General features: G+C 49.0%; 12 protein-coding genes across 12 annotated transcripts; 9 read left to right on the top strand and 3 right to left on the bottom strand.

Annotated features, from left to right (window-relative positions):
• Nucleotides 1–1,246: 1,246 nt before the first annotated feature.
• On the top strand, nt 1,247–2,670 carry P170DRAFT_484729 (putative GDP-D-mannose dehydratase; the record flags this gene model as incomplete). Its single annotated transcript, XM_024853917.1, has 5 exons — nt 1,247–1,295; nt 1,352–1,698; nt 1,760–1,946; nt 2,003–2,249; nt 2,304–2,670. The coding sequence occupies 5 exons, from the start codon at nt 1,247–1,249 to the stop codon at nt 2,668–2,670; spliced, it is 1,197 nt and encodes a 398-aa protein (XP_024710988.1).
• A 558-nt stretch (nt 2,671–3,228) lies between these two features.
• P170DRAFT_375619 (CDP-alcohol phosphatidyltransferase family protein) lies at nt 3,229–4,396 on the top strand. The gene is made up of 5 exons (XM_024845325.1): nt 3,229–3,281; nt 3,343–3,380; nt 3,434–3,445; nt 3,512–3,666; nt 3,737–4,396. Exons 1-5 carry the CDS (start codon nt 3,244–3,246, stop codon nt 4,163–4,165), a joined length of 672 nt encoding a protein of 223 aa, XP_024710987.1. The 5' UTR covers nt 3,229–3,243; the 3' UTR covers nt 4,166–4,396.
• Nucleotides 4,397–4,565: 169 nt separating this feature from the next.
• Nucleotides 4,566–5,377, top strand: P170DRAFT_433195 (uncharacterized protein). Its single transcript, XM_024848422.1, has one exon. It carries the CDS (start codon nt 4,590–4,592, stop codon nt 4,917–4,919), a length of 330 nt encoding a protein of 109 aa, XP_024710986.1. The 5' UTR covers nt 4,566–4,589; the 3' UTR covers nt 4,920–5,377.
• Nucleotides 5,378–5,950: 573 nt separating this feature from the next.
• On the top strand, nt 5,951–7,966 carry P170DRAFT_400000 (tryptophan synthase beta subunit-like PLP-dependent enzyme; the record flags this gene model as incomplete). Its single annotated transcript, XM_024846306.1, has 5 exons — nt 5,951–6,003; nt 6,101–6,521; nt 6,579–7,408; nt 7,463–7,546; nt 7,595–7,966. Exons 2-5 carry the CDS (start codon nt 6,329–6,331, stop codon nt 7,964–7,966), a joined length of 1,479 nt encoding a protein of 492 aa, XP_024710985.1. The 5' UTR covers nt 5,951–6,003; nt 6,101–6,328.
• A 318-nt stretch (nt 7,967–8,284) lies between these two features.
• P170DRAFT_341584 (uncharacterized protein) lies at nt 8,285–9,652 on the bottom strand (the record flags this gene model as incomplete). Its single annotated transcript, XM_024843394.1, has 1 exon — nt 8,285–9,652. A coding segment is annotated over one exon (1,368 nt), but the record flags the coding sequence as incomplete, so codon positions are not given.
• A 1,138-nt stretch (nt 9,653–10,790) lies between these two features.
• On the top strand, nt 10,791–12,839 carry P170DRAFT_506229 (PTR2-domain-containing protein). Its single transcript, XM_024854374.1, has 6 exons — nt 10,791–11,142; nt 11,193–11,373; nt 11,421–11,569; nt 11,632–11,880; nt 11,934–12,120; nt 12,172–12,839. Exons 1-6 carry the CDS (start codon nt 10,905–10,907, stop codon nt 12,797–12,799), a joined length of 1,632 nt encoding a protein of 543 aa, XP_024710983.1. The 5' UTR covers nt 10,791–10,904; the 3' UTR covers nt 12,800–12,839.
• Nucleotides 12,840–13,763: 924 nt separating this feature from the next.
• P170DRAFT_344994 (uncharacterized protein) lies at nt 13,764–15,046 on the top strand (the record flags this gene model as incomplete). Its single annotated transcript, XM_024843493.1, has 2 exons — nt 13,764–14,034; nt 14,100–15,046. The coding sequence occupies 2 exons, from the start codon at nt 13,764–13,766 to the stop codon at nt 15,044–15,046; spliced, it is 1,218 nt and encodes a 405-aa protein (XP_024710982.1).
• A 1,628-nt stretch (nt 15,047–16,674) lies between these two features.
• P170DRAFT_461495 (uncharacterized protein) lies at nt 16,675–17,643 on the top strand (the record flags this gene model as incomplete). The annotated part of the gene is made up of 3 exons (XM_024852041.1): nt 16,675–16,856; nt 16,912–16,931; nt 16,979–17,643. 3 exons carry the CDS (start codon nt 16,675–16,677, stop codon nt 17,641–17,643), a joined length of 867 nt encoding a protein of 288 aa, XP_024710981.1.
• Nucleotides 17,644–17,739: 96 nt separating this feature from the next.
• P170DRAFT_484703 (alpha/beta-hydrolase) lies at nt 17,740–19,733 on the bottom strand (the record flags this gene model as incomplete). Its single annotated transcript, XM_024853916.1, has 5 exons — nt 17,740–18,100; nt 18,152–18,212; nt 18,265–18,365; nt 18,508–19,514; nt 19,577–19,733. Coding segments are annotated over 5 exons (1,452 nt in total), but the record flags the coding sequence as incomplete, so codon positions are not given.
• Nucleotides 19,734–20,780: 1,047 nt separating this feature from the next.
• P170DRAFT_343813 (2OG-Fe(II) oxygenase) lies at nt 20,781–22,601 on the bottom strand (the record flags this gene model as incomplete). The annotated part of the gene is made up of 5 exons (XM_024843427.1): nt 20,781–20,918; nt 21,246–21,392; nt 21,450–21,688; nt 21,735–22,113; nt 22,164–22,601. Coding segments are annotated over 5 exons (1,341 nt in total), but the record flags the coding sequence as incomplete, so codon positions are not given.
• A 779-nt stretch (nt 22,602–23,380) lies between these two features.
• P170DRAFT_314846 (uncharacterized protein) lies at nt 23,381–23,935 on the top strand (the record flags this gene model as incomplete). Its single annotated transcript, XM_024843277.1, has 1 exon — nt 23,381–23,935. A coding segment is annotated over one exon (555 nt), but the record flags the coding sequence as incomplete, so codon positions are not given.
• A 599-nt stretch (nt 23,936–24,534) lies between these two features.
• P170DRAFT_422202 (Zn(II)2Cys6 transcription factor) lies at nt 24,535–26,349 on the top strand (the record flags this gene model as incomplete). The annotated part of the gene is made up of 2 exons (XM_024847422.1): nt 24,535–24,605; nt 24,663–26,349. 2 exons carry the CDS (start codon nt 24,535–24,537, stop codon nt 26,347–26,349), a joined length of 1,758 nt encoding a protein of 585 aa, XP_024710977.1.
• Nucleotides 26,350–27,633: the final 1,284 nt, after the last annotated feature.

The following is a 27,633-nucleotide window of genomic DNA, read 5'->3' as shown; positions in this document are numbered from 1 at the left end:
AGTGTTATACATGTCGTTACGGCCATTCTAGCACCGCAAACGTGATGTCGGATACTACCGCCGGGGAGATAAAAGAACCTTGACGGTGGGTTCTGTAGTCTGGTCTGTTTTGTGACCCACAAAGGGCGTGCAGCCTGCTACGTCAGCGGCCGGAGTAGATACAAGTAGTCTAGCTAGAGTCTCACCTCTCAAGGTAGGTAACTATACCTACCTTGAGGCCTAGGTCTTACAACTAATCCGTAAAAGCCAAATTACAAGACAGAAGGAAATGGCCGGTTCGGCTCCTTGCAAGCATCAGTTGCCAAGTCTTCATTTCTGGATGAGCCAAGGGTCCTCCGGAGCTTGACAGGGAGAGAGTCGTCAAAATTGTCTCCTTTCTCGATGCCTGAGCCTTGCTATTACAGTCCATGTATACTGAAAAGAGAGGCAGGAGATCTAATGTCTCTTCGGTCCCTCTAGGGCCCCTATCCCTGAACAGGGCATACCCCTAGATTCTGTTAAGAATCGTCAAAGCTAGTACGCTCTTCTAGGGATGGCCTGTACTATAACCTATGTTCCCTACAGGGATTGGACCGGTGGCTCCGCAAAGAATTCAAAAAGATCCGGGACTTAAAGCCCTACCTAGGGCCTCCCTATCACCTCGCCACTGTCTTGGCTACTACCCCTCCACAAGAAGGCATCCATTTTCTCCTTGTTGCGCCGCGTACGCATTCCAATTATAATCCTAGGAAGCTAATGCGCACTGTTTCAGACAGGCCACAGAACCCCTCAGTTGTTCTACGCATGGGGCCAAAGACTATCACGCCGTATCGGACTAGACTCGCAGATGGCATCGATTTCGCCCGATTCTGTGATATTGCGATATGGTACCTGATATTACACCGGGATACGGATGTTTGTAATGTCAAGAACAATGTATCTACGGAGTACGCACAGTTGGTTCTGCTCCCTGGTCGCGGACTCCGACGGGGAAGTCCTTCCTCACTAGCCGGGGGGGAGACAATAAACCAGGAATTGAGATCTATCAGGTCGGCTTCGAGATTGGAGCTGAATGACATCTGTCAATGGCAAGAAGGCACGTGTGGCATTGCTTCCTCTTGAACTCTGGTCTCGTGACATCCGAGGCATATTAGTATTGATAATCAACCACTTCTGTCAATTAAATTCATCAGTCTTCCAAGTTTGACCACCCACTCCTCGAGCAATCTTATTGTACTCCCATATCATCTACTCAGCCAACTCAGCCATGGTTATTGTTAAATTGAAGTCCAAGCCCAAGGTGGCCTTCATCACGGGTACGTGCTGTGGCGCATCTATTCCTCCTGATGCAGTGCTGATTGCGTTTATGTAGGTATCACCGGTCAAGATGGCTCCTACCTTTGCGAAATTCTTCTAGACAAAGGATACCAGGTGCACGGGCTCGTTAGGCCTTCCGCTCAGAGACAGCAGACCCTGGACCGCCCCCTGCGCGAGGGAGTGACGCTTCATTTCGGGGACATGTCGGATCTCGGCAGACTGATTCAGATCCTCCGCAGCATTCCAAACATCGATGAGATATACCATCTTGCTGCGCAGTCCCATGTTGGCGTGTCCTTCCAGACGCCATTATTGACCAGTGACATTAATGCACTTGGCACTCTTCGATTGCTGGAAGCTATGAGGGTCCTGAACTTGGGCAAGACTGCTCGGTTCTACAATGTAAGTGTATAAACGAGACTACCGCAATGACAGGTAGACACTGATTTCATTCCTCCTTTAGGCCGGTACCTCTGAGCTGTACGGATCAGACATGCCGGCCCCGCAGACGGAAGAGACACCGTTTTACCCCGTGTCACCGTATGCTACGGCCAAACAGTTCCAGTATTGGACTACGGTCAATTTTCGGGAAGCGTATGGCTTTCATGCTTCGAATGGAATTCTGTTCAATCACGAGTCTCCCCGACGAGGTTAGTACAAAGAAGGGGGCGGGGTGAAATGAAGCAGATACTAACACTAAGGCCAGGCACCTCCTTTGTCACCCGGAAGATTACTACTCAAGTTGCATTGATTGCGTGTGGTCTATTGGAGACTTTCGAGCTAGGAAATCTCAACGCAGTCCGAGACTGGGGCCATGCCAAAGACTACATGCGAGGGGCGCATATGATCCTCCAGCAGCCCAAAGGCGGCGACTATGTTCTTGCGTCTGGCCAGGCATACAGTGTGAGGCAGTTCGTTGAGGCCGCCTTCGGCATCATCGGGGTTAAAATCGAGTAAGTCTGATTGACGTGGACACTCGGCTAAAAGTCTAACTGATCGGGCCCTAGATGGTCTGGTACCGGTCTCGACGAAGTTGGCACCGACCCCGTCACCTCCAAAGTGCGCGTCCGAGTGAACCCGGAGTACTATCGAACTCTGGAGAACGAGACCTTGCTTGGTTCGGCGGCTAAGGCCGAAAGGGTTCTTGGCTGGCGGCCCAAGTACACCTTCGATGCCTTGGTGGAAGAGATGGTTCTCTCGGACATCAAGGCCGTCAAGGCTGGCAGGATGTTTGCGCACACGTACTTGGACCTCGACTGGCTGGTGGATGAGAGCACCGATGTACCCGAACACGTCGAGGATGGGCCTGGTCGTGTTGAGAACGCACCTGCGCGTATTGAAGATGCACCTAGTGCTCGGATTCCTGGTATTTAGGCTCACGGCTAGAACACTGCCGTGTCTTCATAATCAAGTGGAGATAGTACAGCTGCGAAGTTAGGTAGCTCGTTACATCCAATACTACGGTGAACGAAGAATGAAGAGTAATCTGTAAGCAGTACCGATGGAGCCTCGCGTAAGCTAACCAGGGAAGGCAATATGAGATGCTCGGGTTTTAGATAGAAACTAGATATGATCGACAGGATGCCCTCCGATTATCCAGAAAACGCACGGAGAACCGAGGCAAATCCTGCCGCAGCTAAATCCCTAGTCTACCTTAGTCTGAGACCTTAGATCGTAAACTCCTTTAGATCCGCAAACAAGATAATACAATACAGTACATACATACATACATACCCATTCGGTATCTGGAAATACGTGTATTATCATTCCTTGGTCGTCCTGACCGGTGTTAGCCCTGTATGAATGGGGAACTATGCACTATAAGCGAGGCCGGTCTGGTAGGCCCTTCCGACGGTTTATTCTAGTGAAGAAGGGGTATAAATAGAGAGATGGGTACTGGGTTATTCTTACTCTATCCAACTTTTAGGTTCTCTTCTCTAGCACAATATGGCTGTTACTAACGAGGTCGGGTTTGATATGCTAAGGCATGTATATCTTTCCCCTTCGTGGATTGACTGTCACCCAGCTGATTTATTGATTGACAAGGCGTCTTCGAGTTGCCGATTATGTGACTTTGTCGAATGGTATGTTGCCCCACTTACAACATCATAGACCCCTGAATGGCTAATGAACCTAGCTCTCTGCGGAGGTGAGAATAACCCCCGGTATCTAGAACGCTGCTCAACCCAGTCATGACGATAACATCATCCCACAGTCCTTGCCATCTTCACCTGCACCCACCAATCTTTCATCGCAGCCCACGTGCTGATTTTCTTGGGATATGAATTCGACCGCTTCGATGGCATGATTGCCAGGTGGCGTAACGAAACCTCCGAAATGGGCAAACAGCTCGACAGTTTCTCTGATCTCGTACGTATAGCACATACGGACCACATTCCCCTTTTCATTTCCCAATTGGCACCTCGCTAATAATTCCCAGATTTCATTCGTCCTGGCCCCAGCATTCATGCTCTACAGTCTTGGATTTCGTACCCCGGTTGACCAGGGCATCCTCGCTTTCTTTGTCCTCTGCGGTGTTGCTCGACTCGCCAGATTCAACATCGCTTCGCATTTGACACCCAAAGATGCGCACGGGAAGTCACTCTACCATGAGGGACTTCCAACGGCATATGCGGCACTTCTAATGTCGACTGCCGTGGCTGTCGCACAGTGGCTGAGCTGGACTGATGACCTGGCCTCCAAGGTCTCCTTCCCTGGTACGTGGGGCGAGGCTCACACTGCCACTTTCCCGGTGGTTGTTCTCGGAGCTGGCATGGTTAGCAAGCGTTTCAAGTTGAAGCTCGATGGGGGGCTCTCTATTCCCGCTTCGACGGTGGTGATTTTTGGTGCTTGCTGGCTCGCTTCATAGCTAGATCTCGGAGATTCGCATGGAAAGGAGCAACACTAGACAGCCGGATTATTGGAGATGGATGGGAAAGGGTCATGCGCAATTTGATGTAGAGCGGTTGGTTGGTTTCGGCTAGAACGTATGGATTTTGCCTGGGTCACGACTAGCTAGTGTTTCATGCTGCCTGACACCCCCTGCGGTTGTCCGGCGGAATTACTATGGACCTACTGACCGGGCCTTAAAATACTTGACTTTACTGGTAGAGAGTGGGAATGGTATTTCTGATCCCTTGAAATGTACACGTAGACCAATCCCTATGGGGAATCTGTTCCTAGCGCTAGATATCAGTCAGTGAACCATGGATTATTATTTAAGACGCAGACAACTCCCACAGCCCGTGCAAGCACGACTAGCCCGATCCCTCTCTGCACTGCATCCCTCAACCATGTCTCTCAAACACTACGTCGAGCAAGCCCTCAAGGCCGTTCGGCTGACCTCCACCTCGGACCTCGATAAGATTCAACACTTGGATGTCACCCTCCACGCAGACCGCGAGAACCTGATTGTCATCTACGGGGGGTCCTTCAATCCTCCTCACAAGGGTCACCTAGACGTGCTGCTCTCTGGACTGCGACCGGAGCTCGGAGCCGCGGCGGTGCTCATCCTCCCTAGCGAGGACTTCCATCTGCGCCATAAGCTCGCCACCAGCCATCCGGATTTCTTCCTCACTCGAGCCCGGCGCGCAGACCTCCTTGCTGTCATCAGAAACGCTTGAAAGCGTGGCAGCGTCACCCATTTTGACGGCGTTCTTATCCCTGATAGTTCAAGTTCGTTTACTCCGACAATAAGAATCGAATATATCCGAAGGAGAAAAGATAGCAACGCGACAAGTTTCTCTTCGGGGATGGTTGTCTCGTCCAAAGAATAAAGAACCAACTATTCCCAAACGGGAATCACTCATGCTTACTCCGAGGAATACGACGATGTTACTCCGACACCCCACAATCAATCTGACTACTAATCACACTCCGTATAAGACCATCCATGGTCTAGATTGCGTGTCGTTTCCAGGTTTGTCGTGAAGAAAAAATTGCCGAGGGTGTGCATGATGGCGCATGGCTAACTGTCAACTAAGGAGTGCTAAGGCACGCTTGTATATGCCGTCACAAGGATTTAATCCATGCAGAGTCATGTTAAGGCGCCCAGCGGCTAGACGCGGGTCTGTAGCCCTCAGGATCTATTAGCGTGAGCACCTTCGTGGCTTACTTGGCAACGTGCTTGTGATTCTTCAGCGACTGGGCGTTCTGCAGAATTGTACGGGATAGAGCTGAGTTGGTGTGCAAGGATAGCACGAGGATGTACTGCATAAAAGCTTAAGATCTAGCTCTCAGTGTATTTCTATCCCAGACTATGTCTCTACAATTCCATCGAGACACGTCCATAGACTAGACATCAGGGGGTTCTTCACCGAAGAAGGCCGAAGGATTCCCCACGAGGATCACACTACTCTTGTCTTAGGATCCACGGGAAATCTGACAATCAGGTGCGACCCAATGAAGTAGAAGCCAGAGGTTTCACCAGGAAATGACAAAAGTACCCGGGCAATTCTAAACCAAATCAGGGTAAAAGCAATCAACTAAACCCACGCAGGCCCTGACTACTGCCGGCCTAAATCTGACCACCTCCATGGTGTTACATTGAAATGCAGCGTTCACGTTTTATACCTAAAATGAGCAAAGATAGCCTCATATGCCGACATGTCTCTTGAATTTCGCCACTGTCAAGAAGGGACAGACAATCGATATCGGGCACAACATACAACTCAGCCCCGATATGCCGAATTCTCATCTCGTAATATGGTACGACATATGAGTAAAAATGAGCACAATTTCCCCTCCTGAACCAAACAATCCCATTCGAATCCACCAATTGCTGACGCTAGACACCCCGCAGTAGTATAAGCATAGTCAGATACATCGTGTGGCGAGATTCCTTCGTGATCTAGCGGGTTCTGACAGCCTGACCGGCCATGAAGAAAGGATAATTGAGATGTAGACATGGTAAGCAGCGGAATTAACCCGCGCTTTCGCTCTTCATTTGGTACTGTACTATAAAATATTGTTTTGTTACTAGAAAGAGACCGAAGATAGTCCTGCAATAGTATCAAGTTCCGCAACCATCGCCATGTCTGTCACCAATCCCCTCAACGTCTTCAAGGGCGCCGACTCGATCAAACAATTCTTCAATCCGGATGAACAGCCTCCTGTGCCTTTGGTCGAGCTACCACCAAAGCTCAACCCATTCCATGCCGATGGCGTGCGTATCTACGCAAAACTGCTCACATGCCTGCCAGCGCAGAATGTCAAGGCTCTACCTGGTAGGTTACTCCCATAGCCCCCGAATCTGTGTATCTACTAATGTAATTGTGCTCCAGCATTGAACATGCTCCTCAACGACCCCTCCTCCGCGAACAAAAGCGTCGTGGAAGTCAGCTCCGGCTCTACCGTGACTTCGCTCGCCATCGCAGCCCGAGTCCTCTACGACAACGACAACTCGACCGCCTACGTCTCCAACAAAGCCGCGCTTGACCGAGTACGCGAGCTCCAATTCTACGGCCTTAAGGTCGATCTCTACGGCGGGCCCACATACACCGAGACCACAGACCCGCGAGGCCCCGTCGAATGGGCGCGCGGGCTGGGCAAGCGAAGCGACAAGGTCGTGAACCTCGGCCAGTACGACAACGAGCATAACTGGAAGTCGCATGAGCGATGGACGGGGCCTCAGATCTGGCGACAGCTGCCCGAGATCAACGTCTTCTGCATGGGGATGGGGAGCACGGGCTGCGTGACTGGGACGGGGAAGTATCTGAAGGCGCAGAAGGAGTCGGTCAAGGTCATAGGTGTTTGTAATGCGGAAGCAGACATTATCCCGGGGCCAAGGGAGAAGCCTATGCATAAGACGAGCCCGTTTCCGTGGAAGGATGTGGTGGATTTTCTGGAGGTGGCGAGCTCGGAGGACTCGTACCGGTTGTCGCTGAGGTTGTCGAGAGAGGGGATCATTGCGGGGCCTTCGAGTGGGATGGCGTTGCAGGGTCTCTTTGAGTTTGCTCAGAGGGAGAAGGATAATGGAACTCTGGGGAACTATGCTGATCCGGAGACTGGTGAGGTCTCGTGTGTTTTTGTCTGCTGTGATCTGCCGCAGAAGCATATTGAGACCTACTTTAAGAAGCTCGGTCCTGAGGAGTTCAAGCCAATTGGGAACCAGGTAAGACTATCGAGTGCTCAGATACAGGTGAATCTCAATGCTAACAAGAAGCAGGAGCTGTTCAAAGTGGACCAAAACGTCTACAGTTTCCGATGGGAGATTGATCCCCAGGAAATCCTTGACTCGATGCCCGAAATCGTGGAAGAGGTCAAAAAAGTCCAGTTTGTCAATGACGAAGTAGCTCAGACAAACGGAGTGACTGGATCACCTGCTGTGCGCTTCTTGGATCTGCGCTCGCAGGCCGACTTCGAGTCTGGACATGTCAAAGGCGCATTCAATGCGCATCTACCGGGTCTGAGTGCGGATACTATCACGCCTTTTAATTTTGACGAGATCAATACGCTCGTTGAGCAATCCAAGAGGCTGGAAGAATTGCTTCAGGAACAGGCTATTTCTGACTGGATCTCCAACGACGGTCCTCCGATCGTTGTTGTCGATTATAACGGAGATACTTCGCGTATCCTGGTGGCAGCTCTGCGGGCCAAGGGAGTTGAGGCGTATACCTTCATTGATGGTGTCCCTGGGCTTCAGAAATATCTTGATAGCTTAAGGTCTTGAAAAGATGAAGTGAGCGTGGCACTTATTCATGGCGATATAATGTCTGTTGAGGATATAGCAGGAGTGCCCGAGGAAAGAAACGGACAGAACAAAATAGCACGGAAATATTTTTCTTCAAGTTTGATATAAAAGCACTAGAATTTCTTGAGCATCAAGCAGGTAGGAATGGAACATAAAACAAAATAGCTTAAAGTGCAAGATTCATCATCATAAAAAGCCTCAAAGTTCTAAATCCACAACCGTTCGAACGTCAACACAATAATCCAATTTTGATGACTTGTCAGTAAAGTCAGAAACTTTCACACTCGGCGACTTCAAGAGTGGCATTGGCTTGAATCCAACTGCGCGTCCATGTACCTGCCCTGCCTGTGGAAAGGCAAAACCCAGCTTCTCATCATTGAAGAGCGCCTGATGAAAAGGTAGCAGAAGCCTAGGGCGGTCGTCAAGCGGGGGGCGCTGCTGACATGCAGTGAAAAAATTGTCCTCCCTGACGACCAGTGCGGGGATAGTGTCAACTCCTCGGAAATCTCTCACAAGGTGCATTTTTGTTTGGATCAGTGTGGAACATGGACTGTTCCGCAAAGCCATCAAAACGTCAGCAAGGTCAATTTTCCACTTTAGGCCGAGTTTGTGGTCAGCACAAAATGCACTAAGCACGTCATCTGGATCCTTCATTTCCAGGATTCCAGGGTGCTTGGCAATCAGTCGAAGAACCATGGTTGCCGTTGCCCGATGGTTACCGTCTATGATGACGGTGGTGTGTTTGCCTTTCCCTAATGGCAGACCTGGGTAGGAAGATACCGATATTGGGGCAATCGCACATGTGTGGAGTGCAGAGTACTCGGCGGTGGTGAGCATTTCTTCGATGATGTGAACAACATGGCCAGGGATGCTGAACTCAGAACGAGGAAGTTGGTCCAATGCCACGTAGACGTATGGTAGTTGCTGGTGGCCAGTAAAATGAACATGGTTAATGTCCTGTAATAATGGAGTCGAGAGAAACAAGGCCTCTTGTGCTGCTTGTACTATTGCAGAACGATATCTAGCCGGATGTAGCGGGGTTTTAGCCAGAGAGGCCACCATATACACAAAGAACAGCACTGCCTTGTCGAAAGCACTTTCGAGTCCACCTAGCGGGTCTTTCAGGAAAGCAAATATTTGTAGGAAGGACTTTGCATGTTCGAATCGACCTTGAGATATTTGAACCGAGATTTCGAGCAGTGAACGGTTCCATAACTGCTTCGCGTGCTGTGAACGAGGGTTTATTCTGTAGTCCATGGGAACTGATATAAAATCTGACTTGGAAGAGTAGGACGAAACCGACTTCTGGTTTTGCATTTGGCGAATGACCCATGAGAACTCTTCACTGACACAGCTCTCCAAACGACGAAGGACCCTCTTCCAGGATGCGAGAACACAGGAGGAAGACAGAACGGTGTCGATAGTAGGAAGGCAGATAGCTGGAATGCCTCTCTCCGGTAGGTTTGACAACATATAATTCATTCTTCCCATCTCTGTCTCCATATCACCGTACTTGTGCCAATCTTCTGAGGTGAAATATCTTCCAAAGACTGTCTCGGTCGTTGGGAATAATCTTGGAGGTCGTGTGCTTAGACATATTGCTGCATCAAGTACCCTGAAGACAGCCAGGTCAAGTAGGTTTTCAAACGTAGGAGAAGAAAGGTCTGGCGGCAGGAATCTGCTTGCTGGTAGTACTGCGTAGACTGTTGTTGAAGCCTGTTCATTATTTGGTGTCATTTCTTCACTTCGATGGTATCTGTGACTCCGATAGCGCTGTAAGTCAGAAGTATGTCAATTGCCTCCGCGTACTCATATCCCTCTTGACAGAAGAAGCCATCACGACATTTGAATACACCCCTACTGTAAAGAGCCATGTATCAGGCCCCCACTCTCGTCACCAATATGGCAACAGTGCTTGTCACGAACGCCATAGGCCACGTCCCTTTTCCCCTCTTTTCCCCTTCGAGGAGACGAGACAAAGTTCATTGGAGCTAGTCAGGCCGGGTCAGGCGAATGAGAAACGGAAGTATTCCGCACACAATAGCGTTGTGCTACGGCACTATGTTAGTAACTTTTGCAGACTCCATTTCAAAGTCTAGATGACTCTTCTCGGTTTTCGCCGGAAAACAGGTTATACGAGGTGGGTAACAGGATCTGAATAGTGGTCCGTGTCTCTGAATAGTAATCAGTGCCGATTCGAAAAATTCTTAGAACAGTAACTGAACAGAAGTACCTCATAGGTATGGCCACCTACCTTGATGGCAAATTCACTCTGATTACCATCGTACGATCCGAAAAGGGTTAATTCATTTCAGGATCTGCCAAGCATCAGCCAACGAAAGCCTAGAATATCGCAATTACATACACCCCTGCAATGTTGTATTGTTTAGTGCACCGGGGTAGCGCTGAGTAAGAAACCATGGAAAGTGCTGATCTGACTTCGTAGAGACCATGGCTGACTCGTTCAGCTCAGCTCGTGAATGCGGTGACAAAACATGGTGACAGACAAAAAGATTTTATGATACGAGATGATGAGAGACATCCCGAGTGAGCTGAGGATGATCCGGGTTAGATATAGGAGGAGCCGCAGAGGACAGAAGAGGAGAGGAAGTCCGAGGCAAAGAGAGAGCATTAGGGTTAAGCCCGTGGGTACTCCGATCCACTCCGACTTACTCCGCGCGGGTGAGGATCCACCTGTCAGCGGTGGGACCCACTCCGGGGTAGTCCGACTACTCCGAGTATATGTCGCGAGTGACTGGAATTGTTTGTCTATACCGCTACTTGCACCGGAAGATCCTTTCCAATTCCACTTTGTAACCCTCTCACCCTCCAGCTAGAGTCGTTTCCTTACTCAATTATCACTGAACCACTAGAAATCAAGCAGACCATCCTGAACATATGTTTGCTCGACGAAAAGATGGGTGTTTCCTCTGAAAAGCAAAACAATGCAGAGCCACAGCCAGTCGGTGACAGTGAAACGCAGTCCGACAATTCAATAAGTGACACTACAGCGCATGAAGATCTGATTGAACCGACGGAAGAGGATATAGCAAATTTACGACACACAGGAAGCAAAATCCAGGCCACGGCATGGCTGGTTGCACTCTTCTCGGGGGCTGAAAGATTCGCTTTCTATGCTTTACAAGCCCCATTACGTGGGTAACCAATTTTGCTTACCACTGATCATGACTAATGCATGTGATAGAGAATTATATCCAAAATCCCCGGGAAAACTTTGGCCGTCCCGGGGCTCTAGACATGGGCCAATCGGTGGCCACTGCTCTTAATTCTTTCCTGAGATTACTCTGCTTCACCACACCCGTTTTTGCAGGGGTACTTGCAGATGGTCATTGGGGTCCATACAAGACACTTGTTGTGTCTTGCGGGTAAGAATGATTCAACTGCTACTAAGCTCTCACTAATAATGGTTTAGGATATACCTCGCCGGTATACTGTTGCTCTTGCTCACCTCTATTCCCCCAGCGCTTGGCGCAGGTGCCGGTTTAGGTGGTCTCATTGGTGCTTTTGTCTTGATAGGATGTGGTGTGGGAGGGGTGAAATCAAGTGTTGCTCCATTTACAGGTACCTCTTCATTGGACCTCATCGCTTGATATACCTTAACTAACAGGATCATTGTAACAAAGCGGATCAAGTGGGTGGCGGTCGAAAGCACGTTGCTACGCTTGAGACTGGGGAGCGCGTTATCGTGGATCCAGAGCTAACAGTGAGGCGGGTTTACAGCATTTTCTACTGGTGCAACAATGTTGGCGCGCTATCTGGTTTGGCCAGCACTTCCATGGAAAAGTTCCTTGACTTCTGGACATCCTTTCTGTTGGCACTGGGGGCACTTGCGTTTGGAACACTGGTGTTGATCTTGGGGCATCACAAATTTTGTGAGTATATCATTTGGAGAGCTGCATATTCAATCACTGACCATATTTGACAGTCCGCCGAAGACCCGAAGCAAGCTTCCGCGCCAAGCTCTTGAGTGCATTAGCTTGTGTTATCAAAGGTGGATTTCGCATCGATGCTGCGCAGCCAACCGAGCAACTCGAAAAGCATGGCCGAGTTGTTCCTTGGGATGAACAATTTGTGGAAGACCTCCGCCAAGCTCTACAGGCTTGCAAAGTCTGGTATATTCTGCCAGTCACAATCATTGATAGCCCGCGCTAATGAGGCTATAGGGCCATATATCCAATAGTCTGGCTATGCTATGACCAGAACCAGACAAACTTGATCTCCCAGGCCGGGCAGATGCTTACCCATGGCATCCCCAACGATGCCCTTGCTAGCTTGAACCCAATCTGCGTGCTCATCATCATCCCAATCACCGAGAAATTTATATATCCCTACATGCAAAAGTTCAAGCTCTCGCCTCGAGCTACTGTCCGAATGACACTCGGCTTTGCGCTGGTCGCAGCATCAATGGCTGTCGCAGCTGGTGTTCAGCATGTGGTTTATAGTGCTCCACCATGCTATGACATGCCACTACATTGTCCAGAATCCGACAATGGGAGAAATCCAAACCGCGTCAGCGTCGGCATCCAAGTTCCGGTCCACGTCATCGGCGCACTAGGAGAGGTACTGTGGTCCGTGTCAGGGTCCGAGTACGCTTATAACAAGGCCGCGCCCCACATGAAATCTACCTTGCAGGCTGTTACTATGTTGACGGTGGCTCTTAACTCCGTTCTAGGGCTGGCAGTTTCCCCTGCGGCTCGGAATCCATACCTGACAATACTCTTTGCGAGTTTTGCCGGAGCTATGACTGTTACGTCCGTCGGATTCGGTTGGCTGTTTTGGAACAGCGATTAAGTAGTTAAACTGTAATCTTCTCATCAACGTCGGCATTCACACACAATTAATCTTGGGTGTTCGGTCTTATTGCAGTGTCCTAATCATGGTCGCGTTTCGGGATGCATATAGAAATTCTGAAAAGATTTCATAGAAATCACATATTCATTTCGGTAAAAGATTCTTCAAATCTATACTAACCGCAAACATATGCGGGCTTTCTGCTGAATACTGTCTTCATTCTAATACCGAGTGTTGGTAAATAATCCTCAAGAATACGCATACAAAAGTCTGCATGAAACTCTACTAGGGATCAATGATAGAAGCAGAAATACCAATCCTGATTCTAATAATCCAAAAAAACCCCTTCCAAGTCATAAGAGTCTCAATACAATCTCCCACACCAGAATAACACGCAAATATTCAACCCATAGCCATCGGTTGAAATCTCTCCATGGCATTTGAAAACTATTGGAAATAAATAACACAGCAACCGAAGGGCAGAATGAAACAGAAAAATCCTAATTAAAGCAGCAAAACGGGTCGGCACCGGTGGAATCTAGAAAAGGGTTTCGTTGGGATGGACTCATTGAGCGCTTTCGAAAGGACACCGAATCTTGTCTTTCCCTACCCCCAGAGTATACTTTTTGGTCTTAGTTTTCCAGTCAAAAATTGAGCCAATTATCGAAGAGCGAAATTTAATAAAGACAAAAGCCTAGCCTAGTTCCGGCCTGGAAGGCAAAATGCGTAAAAGTAGGCTAGAATGCTCTTATTGGTTTATGAGCTTCCATGTCCCACCAAATTTAGACTCGGATCGAAGGTTTACAAATTACCCCCTTAATGACCACATTCTGTTCTCACTATTTATCACACGCTGTCCAAAAGATGACATCACTCAAACATATAAATCCCCAACGAAATCCCCATGGTTTGAAACATTTTGTTATATCTTTACATTCCGCTGTGATACTTTAATGTGGTCACGATGGGTAACGGGATAAAACGAAAACACTACAGGCGCTATGTGAAAATTCCATGGTGCGAACCAAGAGAGTTCGGAAACTGCATAGTATGTGGAGCTTCTATTCTTTGCCCTCCATGGCCGCACGAAGATCAAGAAGAGTACACAACCCCAGCGGGTTGGGAAGAGAGATTGGAGCAGTCCAAAGGGTATAGTTTTAGCATCAAGGCCAAGGAGTTGGAGGAAATGGAGTTTCCACCTCATTCAATTACGCCCATGACCTTTTGCCGTGCAAGTAAGTCACTTCTCACCCGACTTGAAGAGGTAGAGCGAATCCATGCCAATAGGTTAATCGACAAGTTCTCGACAAGCCGGGACATCCTTTGCAAATATCAGGGATTACTCAACACCAGTTCTGCTTGAGCCATGTTGACGAGGACCCAGTCCCTTGTGACGCCTCCAAAGCCCGGGTCGGAAGTACAGTCAAATCAGGCAATCAGCACTATGCAGAATATTTTGCAGCCAATGTCTTCAAGCCAGACATATATCGTGCAAAAGGCAAACGGGTTGGGTATAACATGCATATGCCGTGCTGGGTGTTGCTGTGCCGTCTAATTGGGAAGCGGTTGATGGAAGAAAATCTTGATTGCTTTGTCGAGGCAATTAAGTCATTCTGGCGCTCTAAAAGCAGTGAATGGGACATCGATTTCGACGTGCAGGACTACGATGATAGCTGTTATGGTATCATGCCGTGGTCTGAAAGACCGCGCGGTTGGCCGGAATATGATTATGGAGAGGGTCCGGATCGTCCTGAGCACTGGCAGCAGGTCAAGGTCAATGAGAACCCGGGTATCATTTTTGACATTCAACAGGTTATCAAAAATGCTTACTCGGCCTTTGGTCGGCGTTTTGCAACTTGTGGCGATCATCTAGCGCATCAAATACCAGTGGAACTGGCGATAATGATCGTCGATTTAATTCGAAAGGCACCCGGTTACGGCTTGGAGGACATCAAAAGCACAAGAAACATGCTTTCGGCATTTGGATGGAGCCTACCCGACACTTACTGGCAGTCACGTTGCAGAAATCGCTTGATTTTCGAGGTCGAGGATTTGATCGAGGCTGGGTCCAAGGTGGACTGGCAGCTGGTCTGCCTAGGTCTGGAAGAGCTTCTATTCGATCATCACTGGTACTTCAAGGGTGGGCTGAGGAACAGAGGGCGGATCCTACAGCTCATTGGCCAGATCAAAGTAGTATTCCTGGAACGACTGAATTCTGGTGTTGGAAGCGGAGTGAATATCAACTGACGTAGTGAATCAAGACGAGCTGTCCCGCTATTAACTATCAAGAAGCTTCCCAGCTTTGGAAGGTGAATCCAATGCCGCTGTAGTTTCCTCTTCGTAAGACTCGTATCCTCTCCCGCTTCTCAACTCTTCCCCATCACCCACTCTCATGGATTATGAGATAATCAACGTTATTCGAGTTGCCTCCAGAGATACGTGGTCTCTGTTAGTAGAGAGCGATAGATGATGTTCCTTCGTCTGTCTGAGAACCTTAAGGGTGCACCTTCCCGCTAGTAGTAAGTCTCGCGATATCCTCATCCATGTTGGTACTGACCTTGCTTCAGAAACACAATTTCAATATGCCTGAAATGCGTCTTGGCGGAATAGACCAACATGGAGATTAAATTAGCCCATATCAATCAAATCTGGAACTCGATTCTCAACTGGCAATTTCCTGCTTACGCAGGATACATCACCCGGCCACAAAGCCGTGAAGACCTGTCCAAACACCACAGCATGTGTTCCAATTTCCATACCCACCAAGTGATTGGAGACCAGAGAAAGTTTTTTATCATTACCCAACGCAAAAGGTCACAGTACAAGTGGGGGCCGAAGGGGGAGACCGGTTACAGGAATATCTCTCCCGACAGCATAGAGCTCAGCAGCAGGCACCATCGAGTTCCACCCAACGGGGCTCAAGCAGCAATCAAGGACCCACCGGCAGCCAGGGAACTGGAGGGAACCAGGACCATACAACGGACCCTCCTGCTACGGGCCTGAGTTAGAAGACCAAGCCGACCATGAAAAAGAAACTGCGAAAGAAAAAGACAACCGAAAAAAAAGAAGGCTGAGTGGCTCGACCCCGTGAAAAATAACCAGGACCTCACCGACGACGAACTGGACGCGATCGTACGACTCCTACCGAAGGCGTGTAAGCCATATCAACTCTATTTCGACCATGAGGATCATATCCGGCCGATCAAACGAGACTTCGCTGATGATAAAGCTTACACGGTATGCTTGCAATTGGCAAGTTCCTGCATACGCAGAATATACTATCACGCATTGGGAAGATCTCCCTAGTCACCACCACCTATTCTCGGACTTCCATACCCATCAGGTGGTGGGAAACCATCGAAAGCTTTTTCATAATCACCCAGTGCAAGGCACGATCCGGCGAAGGAATGGATAGCACATGGCGGCAGGGAGCTGGTTAGCTCATAGAATACCTCTCCCGACACCATGGCACCCGGCCAATGTCTACGGAATTCTGGCAATTGGTAGAAGAGTTCGGTCTTTTAAAATACAAAGACATCGGCCAGTGCATAGTCGGTTGGCGTCCCACCCAGCATTGGGTCAGAGAACACCAAGTGAGGGACGAGCCTAAAGAATGGTACGACATCACTATGGAGGCAAAGGAAGTTCAGAGCGCCCTGAACTTCATCCTGCGGAATCATTAAACAATCTCTCTTTACTTTCTTCCTATACCTTTTATGCATTTCACAATTTGCTCCTGGTTCTTTGGGCATTATTTCATCTACTGTCTTTTGCTTTCTTCTCTTTTTGGTTTTTCTTTCTTTGTTTTTTTCTCAGTCCCTTCTTCGAGTTGGTGGTTCCTACTTCGATAGCCATTTCATCGGGACTGGATCAGCATGGCAGAACAATTACTAACTTGGCTTAACGGCCGCATTAACCTTCGGGATGCCTACGAGTTCGACTATGACACGATTTCCGTGTTCCTTGGGGACGTCGTGCTTAATTCCACCCTATATGGGGTCCCACCTGAGAATGCCGCGATGCTAGTTTTGATACACCAGGACTTGACCCGTCTGAGGTCAGTGACCAGAGCTGAGACAAATTCGTTCAAGTATAGCTAATATTGATCGAAGACACCCTGACGGCATAAGCTGTCAGAACGCGATCGGGGCGTAAATCCCGGGTACCTCCCGGCAATAGCGAGTCTCCAGCTCGTTAAGACGGAGTACAACGGCATCAACTACTGGGCATTGCCCGACTTGCTGGGGCTCTTCCTCAGCAACCTGGGGCGTGCTCCGCAGGGGGCGACTAAGCGAAATTTTTACCTACCGCTGACTGCCGTCTTCGGACGGTGGTGTGTTAAGCTTCTTAGTTCTAGAAAGAACAGCCCGAGAGTATACCAATGCACATGGAACGGAGGCAGAGAGTTCGCGCTAGGCGCCTCTAGAGGAGGTTTTGCCGTAGGCCGGGACCTAGGATCATGGAGAGCGGTACTTGACAGGGCACGATTTGGGATCATTAGATCCCCCTTGCTCAAGCCGACCAATTGGTCACAAGCCTGGTCCCCCACTATTTGGACTTCGGGAAGAAAACGCGGTTGGCCGTTTGGCCGTTGTGCGGAGACGTATCCTTTTCGCCAAATTTTGATGCCCTGCCAGAATGGCCCAACGGCACAGGGAGTTTATGGGTTGGCCTTGCATAATAAATGGCTTCTTGATAGCCCTGTGTACGACGACCGACTGTCTGGGCTAATTTGGAAGAGTTTATGGGACCCGTGCGCAAATTGCCAAGTGCTTATCGACATACACGGGGGAAACATGGCCAATTTCGGCCGATTGGCCGGGAGCCAGGGAGCCCCGGCGTGATTGCCGACATGCTTTCACAGACCCGGGACAAGTCTTTAAACTGTCCCGGCGAGACAGCGAGACATGTTTATAATAAATAATTAACTGTATTATTATATTTTACTTCTGGGAAGTAGATTCTCCCTATTATCATTATCATTATTATTATTATTATTATTATTATTTTCAGTCTTTATCTCTTCATGTGTTTTAGTCAAAATAATAATTTTGACCAGCTATGTTTTCTATATATTTGTTTGTTTAATAAAAGCTATCTTGAGCCTAAAGAATGGCTTGACATCAAGATGGAAGCAAAGGAATTCCAGAGTTCCCTGAACACCTCGCGGGCTCATTAGACATCCTGGAACGGAACCTGATCCGCTTTGCAAGTTGTGTTGGCAGCTGGCAGATGGCCACCAGTCAGGTAAGCCTGGACATTTTCCAACAAGCAGCTAGAGGCACTGATAAAGGCAGTGTGCTGTCATAAAATCAGTCTCTGTTTCTTGCGTTGAAGGTTCTGGTCACTTACTCCGACGGCGTCCTGCTTTAGCACCACCGATCCGGGGAACACGGATGACATTTTGTAGGCACTGGGAAATCATTAGATCGTGTTTTATTTGTACGGGGGTGGACTGCACATACTTTCGCTTGGGAGTGGCAGGGTCGCTCTGCTGGGTGACAAACATGATGGGGAATGAGGTGTTTTTGGGGTCAAGGATAGAGCCTGAGTTGGTGGTTAGTGTCTTTGGGAAACCAAGCAACATAAATAGATATTGAGAAAACATCCAAATTAGATGGAGCACACATACCGTGGATCCTTCCGCTCTCTGGCGGCGTCACATCCACTGATCGGCAGGACACTGCATTCGAATTGGTGGCGAAGACCTCTCCGAAAAACTCGCTCTCAGTGTTCAATGCCTCAACCCAGTCACCAAACTCAGTAATATTCTGGAACTTGTGTCCACTGTAGCCGTCGACACACTCAATCAAGACTGGGGAGTCCTGAGTCGACCCGGCGGTACCGTTGTTACATGGATTGAATGGTAGAAGGGACGTGACTGCACCGACATAGGCCGTGGTGTTTCCCTGTTCCAATCCTGCAAGGACATTTGCCAGAGCAGGGAAGGTATTGAGCGGGTCGTACATTGCTTGCATGACGAGCGTTTTGAGATTAGAGTAGGTCGCTAGGATCGGGATCTCGCAGAATTCCGAGCTGGGGATAGGGGTCGGGTTGTATTTGAGGTCGGCCAAGATGTTATCAAGACGCTTGCGGATGTTACGAGGCGAGGAGTCCCAGAACGAACACTTCTTCTTTCCAGCTTTGAAGCAGAAATCAAAGAAGTCTTGGAGCGCGTCGTCAGTATCGTACAAATTGGCCTGCCATTTCATGGAGTAGTAGTCCCCTGCGTTGACCACGCCGTCCAGGATCATTCTTTCGATACGATCGGGAAACATATGCGCAAAAGTTGCCCCCAAGACGGTGCCATAACTGAGGCCGTAAAACATCAGTTTAGCATCTCTCTTTGGTTTGCCAGATGCAACCGCCTCCGCTTCGGCGTAGGTGAGCATATCCCGGGCCACTGCAGGCGTGCTGATGTACGACGCGTTTCCCTGCGATCCGCCAACAGTTGCCGAGCAGGCTTTGCCATAGAACTCCGCTGCTGCGTATTGATTGCCTAGTGAGCTAGAAGTAGCATTAGAAGTCTCGGTGTAATACAGCTTTTCGAACTGGGCTCGTCGTTCAGGGTGGCCAGGCCAGCAGTCCACAAGGGGTCCGCTCTGTCCGACGCCACGAGGATCAAAGCCCACGATGTGATGCTGGAAGTTTACAATCCCTCCCAGTGATGGGCCATATTCAAGGATGGTGTCGACTCCGGAGGCTCCTGGTCCACCTAGTATTTGTGCTCAAGTCAGACACCAACGAGCATTATTGGGAAGGCTTTGGGCGTCTTACCAGGATTGATGAGTAGGCTCTGAGTATCCTTGGTGACATTCTTGGCCTCTATCCTTATGATCGCAATGTTTGTCTTCCCATTGCTGTAATTCCCGTAGTCGAGGGGAACCTCCAGTCGAGAGCAAGTATAGTTCTGGAAGCATGGTGTCCACTCGAGCTCAGGAGAAGGAGTTATCTGATTTATGTCAATTTAGAGCCCGAACGGAATGAGTTCAAGGTGAAAGCTACCGATTCCCAATTATCCACCGTCTTCTGAGTGCGTTGCACGACACCTGCCGACGCGCTCTGCATCGAAGCGAGAATAGTTGTTGTCAAAAGCCATGACTTGACGAAAGCCGGGAAGCTCATGATGGGCAATGCGTAAACTAAAAATGTGACTTGTCTAGATTCTACAGGTTTGCAATCCAGGGGCTTGATCCGGTATAAATAACATTGCATATTAGCCCATCATGGCAGCCTTGTTTGTCGTACGCATCACATCCCCAACAATAGCATATCCACCTCAGTATAAGCCTTCCCCCAGGCAGGGCAATAACAACCAATGCGAACACTTCATTGGCGGGCTCGGCTGGCTGGGCGGGCTCTAACCGGATCTGGCCTAAACCCCAGCCCACGAGTCTTGGCCTTGCGCTATCCCGGAACTGGCTAGCCTCGACCCGAGCTGGCATTAACAGTATGACTGCCTCTAGTATTATTAGTTATTGAACTGGCTGGATAAAGACCCAATTTCTTTCTTTCACTATTTTTGAATCCCACCAAGAGCTAACACTTCCTGGTCACTTCTTCTGAGTCCATATCCACGAGGTGGTGCGACGATGATCTTTGGCGAATGCCATTATCAGCTATGTGCTGGGTAATATCAAATTTGATAAAACAGTACCAGGAGGATTTGATTAAAAGGCTGATTAAGGAACACAGTATTATTATATTATTATAAAAGACCAGATTAAGAAGACTGGTCTCAATAAAAGCCGCTCTCGCGCGGATTAATATACCAAGGTGGGATTTTCCACATCCACAGATTAGAATGGCAGACACAAGCAGATTCCCGACAGAGAAAAGCTGCAACAAACATCCTACCAACTACCAACAGAACTCCAATGAAACATATCAAGGTAAGCTAAGAACGCTTCCACCTCAGCTGCAGGTATCCAGTGGTATAGCGCCTCAGGTGTCAATCATGACACTATTTCAACCCATCGATTTATAAAGCAAGACTCTCCGAGCGCTTCTCCCAGGGTTGAATAACGGCAAAAATAGCAGCATCGGTATACTGAACGACAGAGAGCTTCTCTTTGTCAAATGCCATGGGCTTCACAGCGTCGTTTCCAAAGGCCACGGGCTGGACGGCGTCATTACCAAAAGCGACGGGCTGGACGGCGTCGTTTCCAAAAGCCACGGGCTGGACGGCATCGTTTCCAAAAGCCACGGGCTGGACGGCGTCGTTTCCAAAAGCCACGGGCTGGACGGCATCGTTTCCAAAAGCCACGGGCTGGACGGCGTCGTTTCCAAAGGCCACGGGCTGGACGGCGTCATTACCAAAAGCGACAGGCTGGACGGCGTCGTTTCCAAAGGCCACGGGCTGGACGGCGTCATTGCCAAAAGCGACGGGCTGGACGGCGTCGTTTCCAAAAGCCACTGGCTTGACCGCGTCATTGCCAAATGCCACAGGCTTAACGGCGTCGTTGCCGTAAGCTACAGGAGCCGGTCCACCCCTGAGCTGGGGAATATGAGCGAACGCGATTTCATCACGGTTCGGTTCATTCAGCCAAGTGATACCATTAAGCTGGACGGATGGCCAGACATCGCTTGCCATCTAGTGTTGTTAGTTCATGCCTCAGAACAGGTTAGGGCTGTTGCTTAGAATGCATACTTTTGTATATTCCTCCTTTCCCTTGCTCGTGTCGTTGGTTTCACGTTGCAGTCGTTTCATGATAGATGCATACCAGGATCCAGTATCGGAGACTGGGAGTGCGTCGACATCTACTCCACACGACCTGATGGCCGAATACAGACCGTAGTCTGAGGTCTTAAGAAGACCCTTCATGCTTTTCGCAGTGGTGCCTGACATATGAGGGTAGGCATGAGAGCAGAACAGGCCGACAATACCACCTGCCAAAATTAGCAACGTCAGCTGGATGGTGAAGAGGGCAAATACCTTCCGTCATGAAGCTCGGCTCTTTCAACGACTTCACCAGAGCGGAATAGAGGTGCTGCGACTGCGGCGCAAGAGAAAGGGCGGAGGGGATACCCTCTGTGCCTATCTCAGTAGCGTATAGGTTGTAGGTAAGAGTGATACGCTCTCCCTCGGTAACAGCCTTAATCTCATGCTCGCAATCACTGTAGAATGCCGCCCACTGGATGGCTGAGCCACTAGCATGACTCCAGTCGTAACTGAGGTCCTGGCCACCGTTTCTCACGTGTAGAACACCCCCTTTGAATTCAGATGGGAGGCAAACCACCAGCGATCCGATCTGCTTGGGACCACGAGGAGTATCAACATGCTTGTGGAAGAAACCAGATGGACCCGTGTATACCTAATAAATTCATCAGTTGGTTTGTCTTGACCAAGGCAGATTAAACTCACGTTCAGTTTGTAAAGTTCGGGGATTATCTTCCTGCGGTAGCCAGAGGAACCGGGACCATCATTGATAGTGGGAAGCAGGTCCTGCTCTATTTGATCAATAATACCAAAATCGGCAGGGTGGAAGTTGCTGGAAAAATGGGCAGGCTCCAATTTTCCAGCTCTGCGATAAGTAGGATCAAGTACATCCTGATCCCCGCGGCCGAAGGTTGCAGGAATGCAATCACCGGCAAGCGACTGTAAATGCTTCACAGCTGACTTGTTCTTTTGGTTGATTGGCAAGACCAGCTTTTGCACAGTAGAGTCGGACTCCCAGAAAACGTTCACAGGGTGAGACCTGCCACGGAGTTGAGGAGTGCCGCCATAAGCGACATTCTCAATCGCGACAGATCCGCCACAGGCGAAGGTCGAAGAACTACCTTTGATGGATTCTCTCAGGGAAAAATGTTGTTCACTGGTGCCTTGGTAGCTTCTTTCTTCAGGGCTGAAATCTTGGACTTGCGGTCAAAGACGGGCTGGGCGTCTAAAGTACTGATTGAGGGAGCCATGTTTTAGTATTGGTTCAAGGAATTCGTTACGGGGTTTTTTAAACAAATAATCTGATCTTAATTCACCATGAGAGCAAAAGGTCGAAAACGCGTGTTAATCGCTGTCGCTTCGTGTCTTATTTATACTTTTGGTTCTTTCTTTCTGCATCAGTGGTGTTTAAAGTAGATGATATCATCACAGCTGCAAACAGAACGGACTCGAGGGATATGTTGCAACGATCACACCATATTATCATAAACTTAGTAGTGCTACTCGAAACTTTTCTCTCAATTGACAACTGCTAGATTGGCTGTCATGTTAGGGCGGAAAGAAAGTTCGTTGACTCGTCATTAGGTGGGGGGGGTGTGGTAGTATCGGGCCGCCGCTTTCGGACGACTACAACGCTTTTTGGGTCTTAACTATGAGCTGACATCTATAGAGTACCACATTTCTACCGCAACCCGGGGTTTCTTTCACCTCGCTGATACAACCCTGGTCCAAGTACCGATCAGTCACCACGATTTATCATTCCATATTGATTTAGGATTCTATATCCCCCAGTTTCGGCCATCGAGGCCGGTACACACCGACTGCGTGCACTGCCCGCCTGGAATTGTTCCTTCGACATTTATTGATTCATCTATGACCACTTAAAGATTCATTATTTGCATCCAATCATTATTGAAAGAGTCATGTCGCTCCCCATGGAGCCCCAAACCTGGAGGAAAGGTCACTTTACCATTTCTACCGACAAATCCCTTCTCTCGATCGCAGCCATCAACTCAGCCTTCGACAAAGACTACATACACTGGACATATGCTTTCCCAGATGCAACCCTACAATCACTTATCAACAGTTCGTTCTGCTTTGGGGTATACAAAGTTCAAGTCAACGACCGCACCAGCTCTAGCACACCCAATGGCGACATAGCTGGGAGCCATGGCCCTACCACAACGAACGAAAAAGCGGAACAAATTGGGTTCGCACGTCTTGTCACGGACAATGTCACATTCGCATATCTAAATGATCTGTATATCCTACCGGAACACCAGGGCCTGGGACTAGGTGGATGGTTACTTGAGGCAATAGACGAATTGTTACGCCCGCTTCCTCGCCTAAGATGGTTTATGTTAAGAACTTCAGGGGAGAAGAGCAGGCAGTTGTATGAAAAGAAGCTTGGAATGGCCGTTTTGGACGCATGCCACAACGGTGGCAGGGCGGTTATGATGGGGAGGAAGGGAAGGGGATTCTATTCTGGTTGACCAGTACGACAATTACTGAGTATCAAATAAGCACAAGACCGAATATTGCATGCAATTAATCCTAAGTCAATGTATCCTAAGTGTGGCAGTTTGGAGGGCTTGGCAGGACATCACTAACGCGCTGAATTACGTGATTCAATATGAATGATGGTCTAACTACGCAAAAGAGCTCATATTTACAACGAAAAGGATCAGTTATTTCAAGAGGAAAAGGCAATTATGATGAATAATTGACTGATTGAATATTTCCGCTGAGCAAGGCGATGAAGTGCCGGAATATAGAAACACTCTACCAAGGTGCGGCTGGCAGGGTGGTAGAGCTAGCATGATCAGGGCAGGCGGGCTAGGTAGAATAGCTAGAATGAAAACATAAGATTTACTGAATCTCAATATCAAATAATGAATAAAACATAGTATAAGAAGTCATACTCCGTGATAAGATCGCCCCCACGCCGGCCCCACCTGATGTCGGCCTGGGGCAGACTTACGCTTCTCGGAAGGATTCGCCCAAACCCCGACTTCTTCCCTCATCTCACCACTGCGTTGATCATTCAAATCTCATTCATCCTTCGGTTAACTTTCCCATGGCATCAGTTTACTCGAAACGGGAGAACATAGCTCCCCTCCGATCTCGTCTAGGGTGTAAAACCTGCCGGTGAGTACACTTCATTGCCAAATCGAACATACTCCTCCCTACTTACCGTTTCCGCAGAATCCGCAAAGTCAAATGCGGACAAGAAAAGCCAAACTGTAAGCGCTGTACCAGCACAGGCCGCAAATGCGAGTATGATGCCAGCCCTGCGTCCAACACGTTTTCCTCCACTCCCTCAACGGGCTCCATTCTGGACCGCCCTCTCTCGTCTGCGCCCAACACGGTGTGGCGAGAACGTCGCGCGTTTGCCTACTACTCGGAGCATGCCGCCTCTCTCATAGCAGGAGACCTGGATTCCAGCTTCTGGCGCGAAATAGTTCCCCAAATATGTCGCCGAGAACCGGCTGTCTGGGATGCCGTCAACGCCATGAGCGCCCTGTTCGAGAGCCCCGATCCATGCTTAGACCCGGTCTTCTTGCGTCGGAGCCCTGAGATGTTCCGGTCACTTCATCAGAGCCACCGTGATGCATTCACTTGGTACTCTCGGTCATTATCCAAGGTCCAGAGCCAGCTCAGTCAAGGGACTGTTGACACCTACACGGCCTTAGTAAGCTGTGTGTTGTTTATTTGCATTGAGACACTCCAAGGGCACGTCGAATCGGCATTGGGGCTTTATCGACAGGGTGAAAGTCTCATACTAGATTTACTTCATAGGGGAAATTCGAAGGGGCCATATTTCGCAGAGAAGTTCTTTCTCGAAGACACTGTGATTCCTCTGTTCCTACGATTGGGAACGATTGCTCTCACCATCTCAGGTGTGCCCCCCAGTCGACTCATCGGTACTGGTAACATAATGTCCACAAACCAGTTCACGTCTCTAAATTCTGCTCGGTTTGCCATGATGCCCCTTGCCTCGGAGGGCTTACTTTTCCAACGTGCCGCGGAAGAGCATTTATTAGCAGTCGGTGGAGAACTGCACGTTACTGAGGAATTCATCGCTCAGCAGAAGATTCTTATTGCTCGACTTGAGGGCTGGCACTGTTCTTTTCAGCAGTTTCTCGAACTCTCACCAGAATCAAAAAATGGCGCGGCAATCCTCCTGGTATACTATGCCGCTATTAAAATCGTCGTCTCGGCCGGTCTCGCAGAAGATGAAGCAATTTATGATGCGCATACATCCGACTTTCAGACTCTTGTTGATCAGGCCGATTTAGCTCTAGACGCATCAGCCGGATTGAATGGGGCCCAGCCACCGTTCACATTCGAAATGGGGGTTGGGATTCCGCTTTTCCTGGCAGCAATGAAGTGTCGCCACCGTTCCATCCGTACAAGAGCGTTACACCTGCTACGCAAATCTCCTCCAGTGCAGGGATTTTACAAGTGCGCTCCTGGTGCAGCCCTGGCTCAGGGGATTTCGGAAATAGAGGATGGACTCAGTATTTTGATGCTCAAAGGCCCAGAGCCTCACACCGGTGCAATGAGTCCAGCTTCCACAAGTGGTTCTTATGATCAACCTTCCAGCTGCCCGACAAAGACTCCAGAGCCGTCCCTGCCTCCAACGTTCAACACCCCTCCATATTCTCCCGAACGTGTCTCTTCAACCCGGTCAATTATTCCCGACAAAGCTCGAATTAAATTCATTGGCATATTCAGACCGCAAGACACTCCATGGCATGTGGGGGATCTAGACCTTTCAAAATGGAAACGAGGCCCAGATCAGCTCTTCATGAAGTTTATGAGGAATCAATACAACACGTCCAGTGGGCTATGGGAGCGGGTTGACGATGTGATACCCCTTGACTACTGATTCAACGAGGATCAAACGACTTCTGTCATGATGAATGAAATAAAACGTATCTATTACGTGAAATCAATCCGAAAATGTCATGCTCAATGCGTAACACGTGTCTATATATGGGTCCAGCTATGCAACGATGCATTATAAAACTTTCCAACCCAGTCCGTCATTGTTCAGCCAAGTCCAGCTTGCCGATCCACTGTTGGACGGTGTATGTCTTTTGTCGACATCCGACTGATGTTTTCATGATCATGTTGCGGTTCGTTTCGAGTAGCCAAAGCAGTCATGGTTATGCAGGCAGCATTCCATCCAAGTATTTCAACCTAGTAAGACCGGACAGTCTTCATGGATTGCCCATTGCCTGTCACATACCCACCATGACTCGACCTCTATCAGCGATATATTCTTGTCACCAAATCATGCCGTGTCGATCAAGCCATCTGGGGGCCACGTCTGTCATCATATTTGACCCGAGAGTCTCGAGCCAACCAGGCCAAGTTTCGAAGACGCAACGTTCGCATATATTGTCGTTGCTCGTCGGACATCTCGCGCTCGGTTGGGTCGTTCTTGAAGCCGCCAGTTGCAATAGAGTGGATGGAGTAGCCGATGAGGACGGAGACGACACAACCAAGGATAATCAGGACAATGAAACCTTCACGACTGATCTTGTCCATGGTGCAGATTCTATGAAGCAACAAGGTATGAGCATTGCAATAGCAGACAGAGTATTGACGTATCGCTTACCAATAAAGAGAGTAGACTTAAGAGAGTGAAAACGATTGCTCAGTATAGCTGACTAAGGAATAGTATGTGATTCAGGATATGGGAATCCAAAAGAGCGAACGAAAGAAACGAAGGAATAATTTGGTATAATGAAAGGCTTGACTGATCTGGCTCTCTCCCACTCTGCCACATACCCGACTTTATATCTCCTCTCTCGAAACTCCCCTGAAAACTCTTCCCCCAAACACCCTCTTCACAATCGCTATTCTTGTCCTCTCGACCGGTCTATCATTTGAATCTACACCCCAAAACAGCCTAGCGCTGCATCCTCATTCGGGCAATGATGTCATTAGCGATCTGGCCAATCAGACATCTACAAACAACGCTCGTTCCAAACCCAACCCGGTCTAGCGCCCTGCATCTCACAGCCCCGTCAACCAATGGCCGTTCTGCCTGCGGAATCTCATCCAGACTTCTGTGATAACCAGGCTGATCTAGTTGTTCCAGACTGTCTCAAATCAGGGGCATGCAGCCTTGACAGCGAAGACGGCTTATGGAGGGGTTTCGAGT

This window comes from Aspergillus steynii (genome assembly GCF_002849105.1).
Source record: "Aspergillus steynii IBT 23096 chromosome Unknown P170scaffold_1, whole genome shotgun sequence".
NCBI lineage: Eukaryota > Fungi > Ascomycota > Eurotiomycetes > Eurotiales > Aspergillaceae > Aspergillus > Aspergillus steynii.
This window is presented reverse-complemented; position numbering and strand designations above follow the sequence as displayed.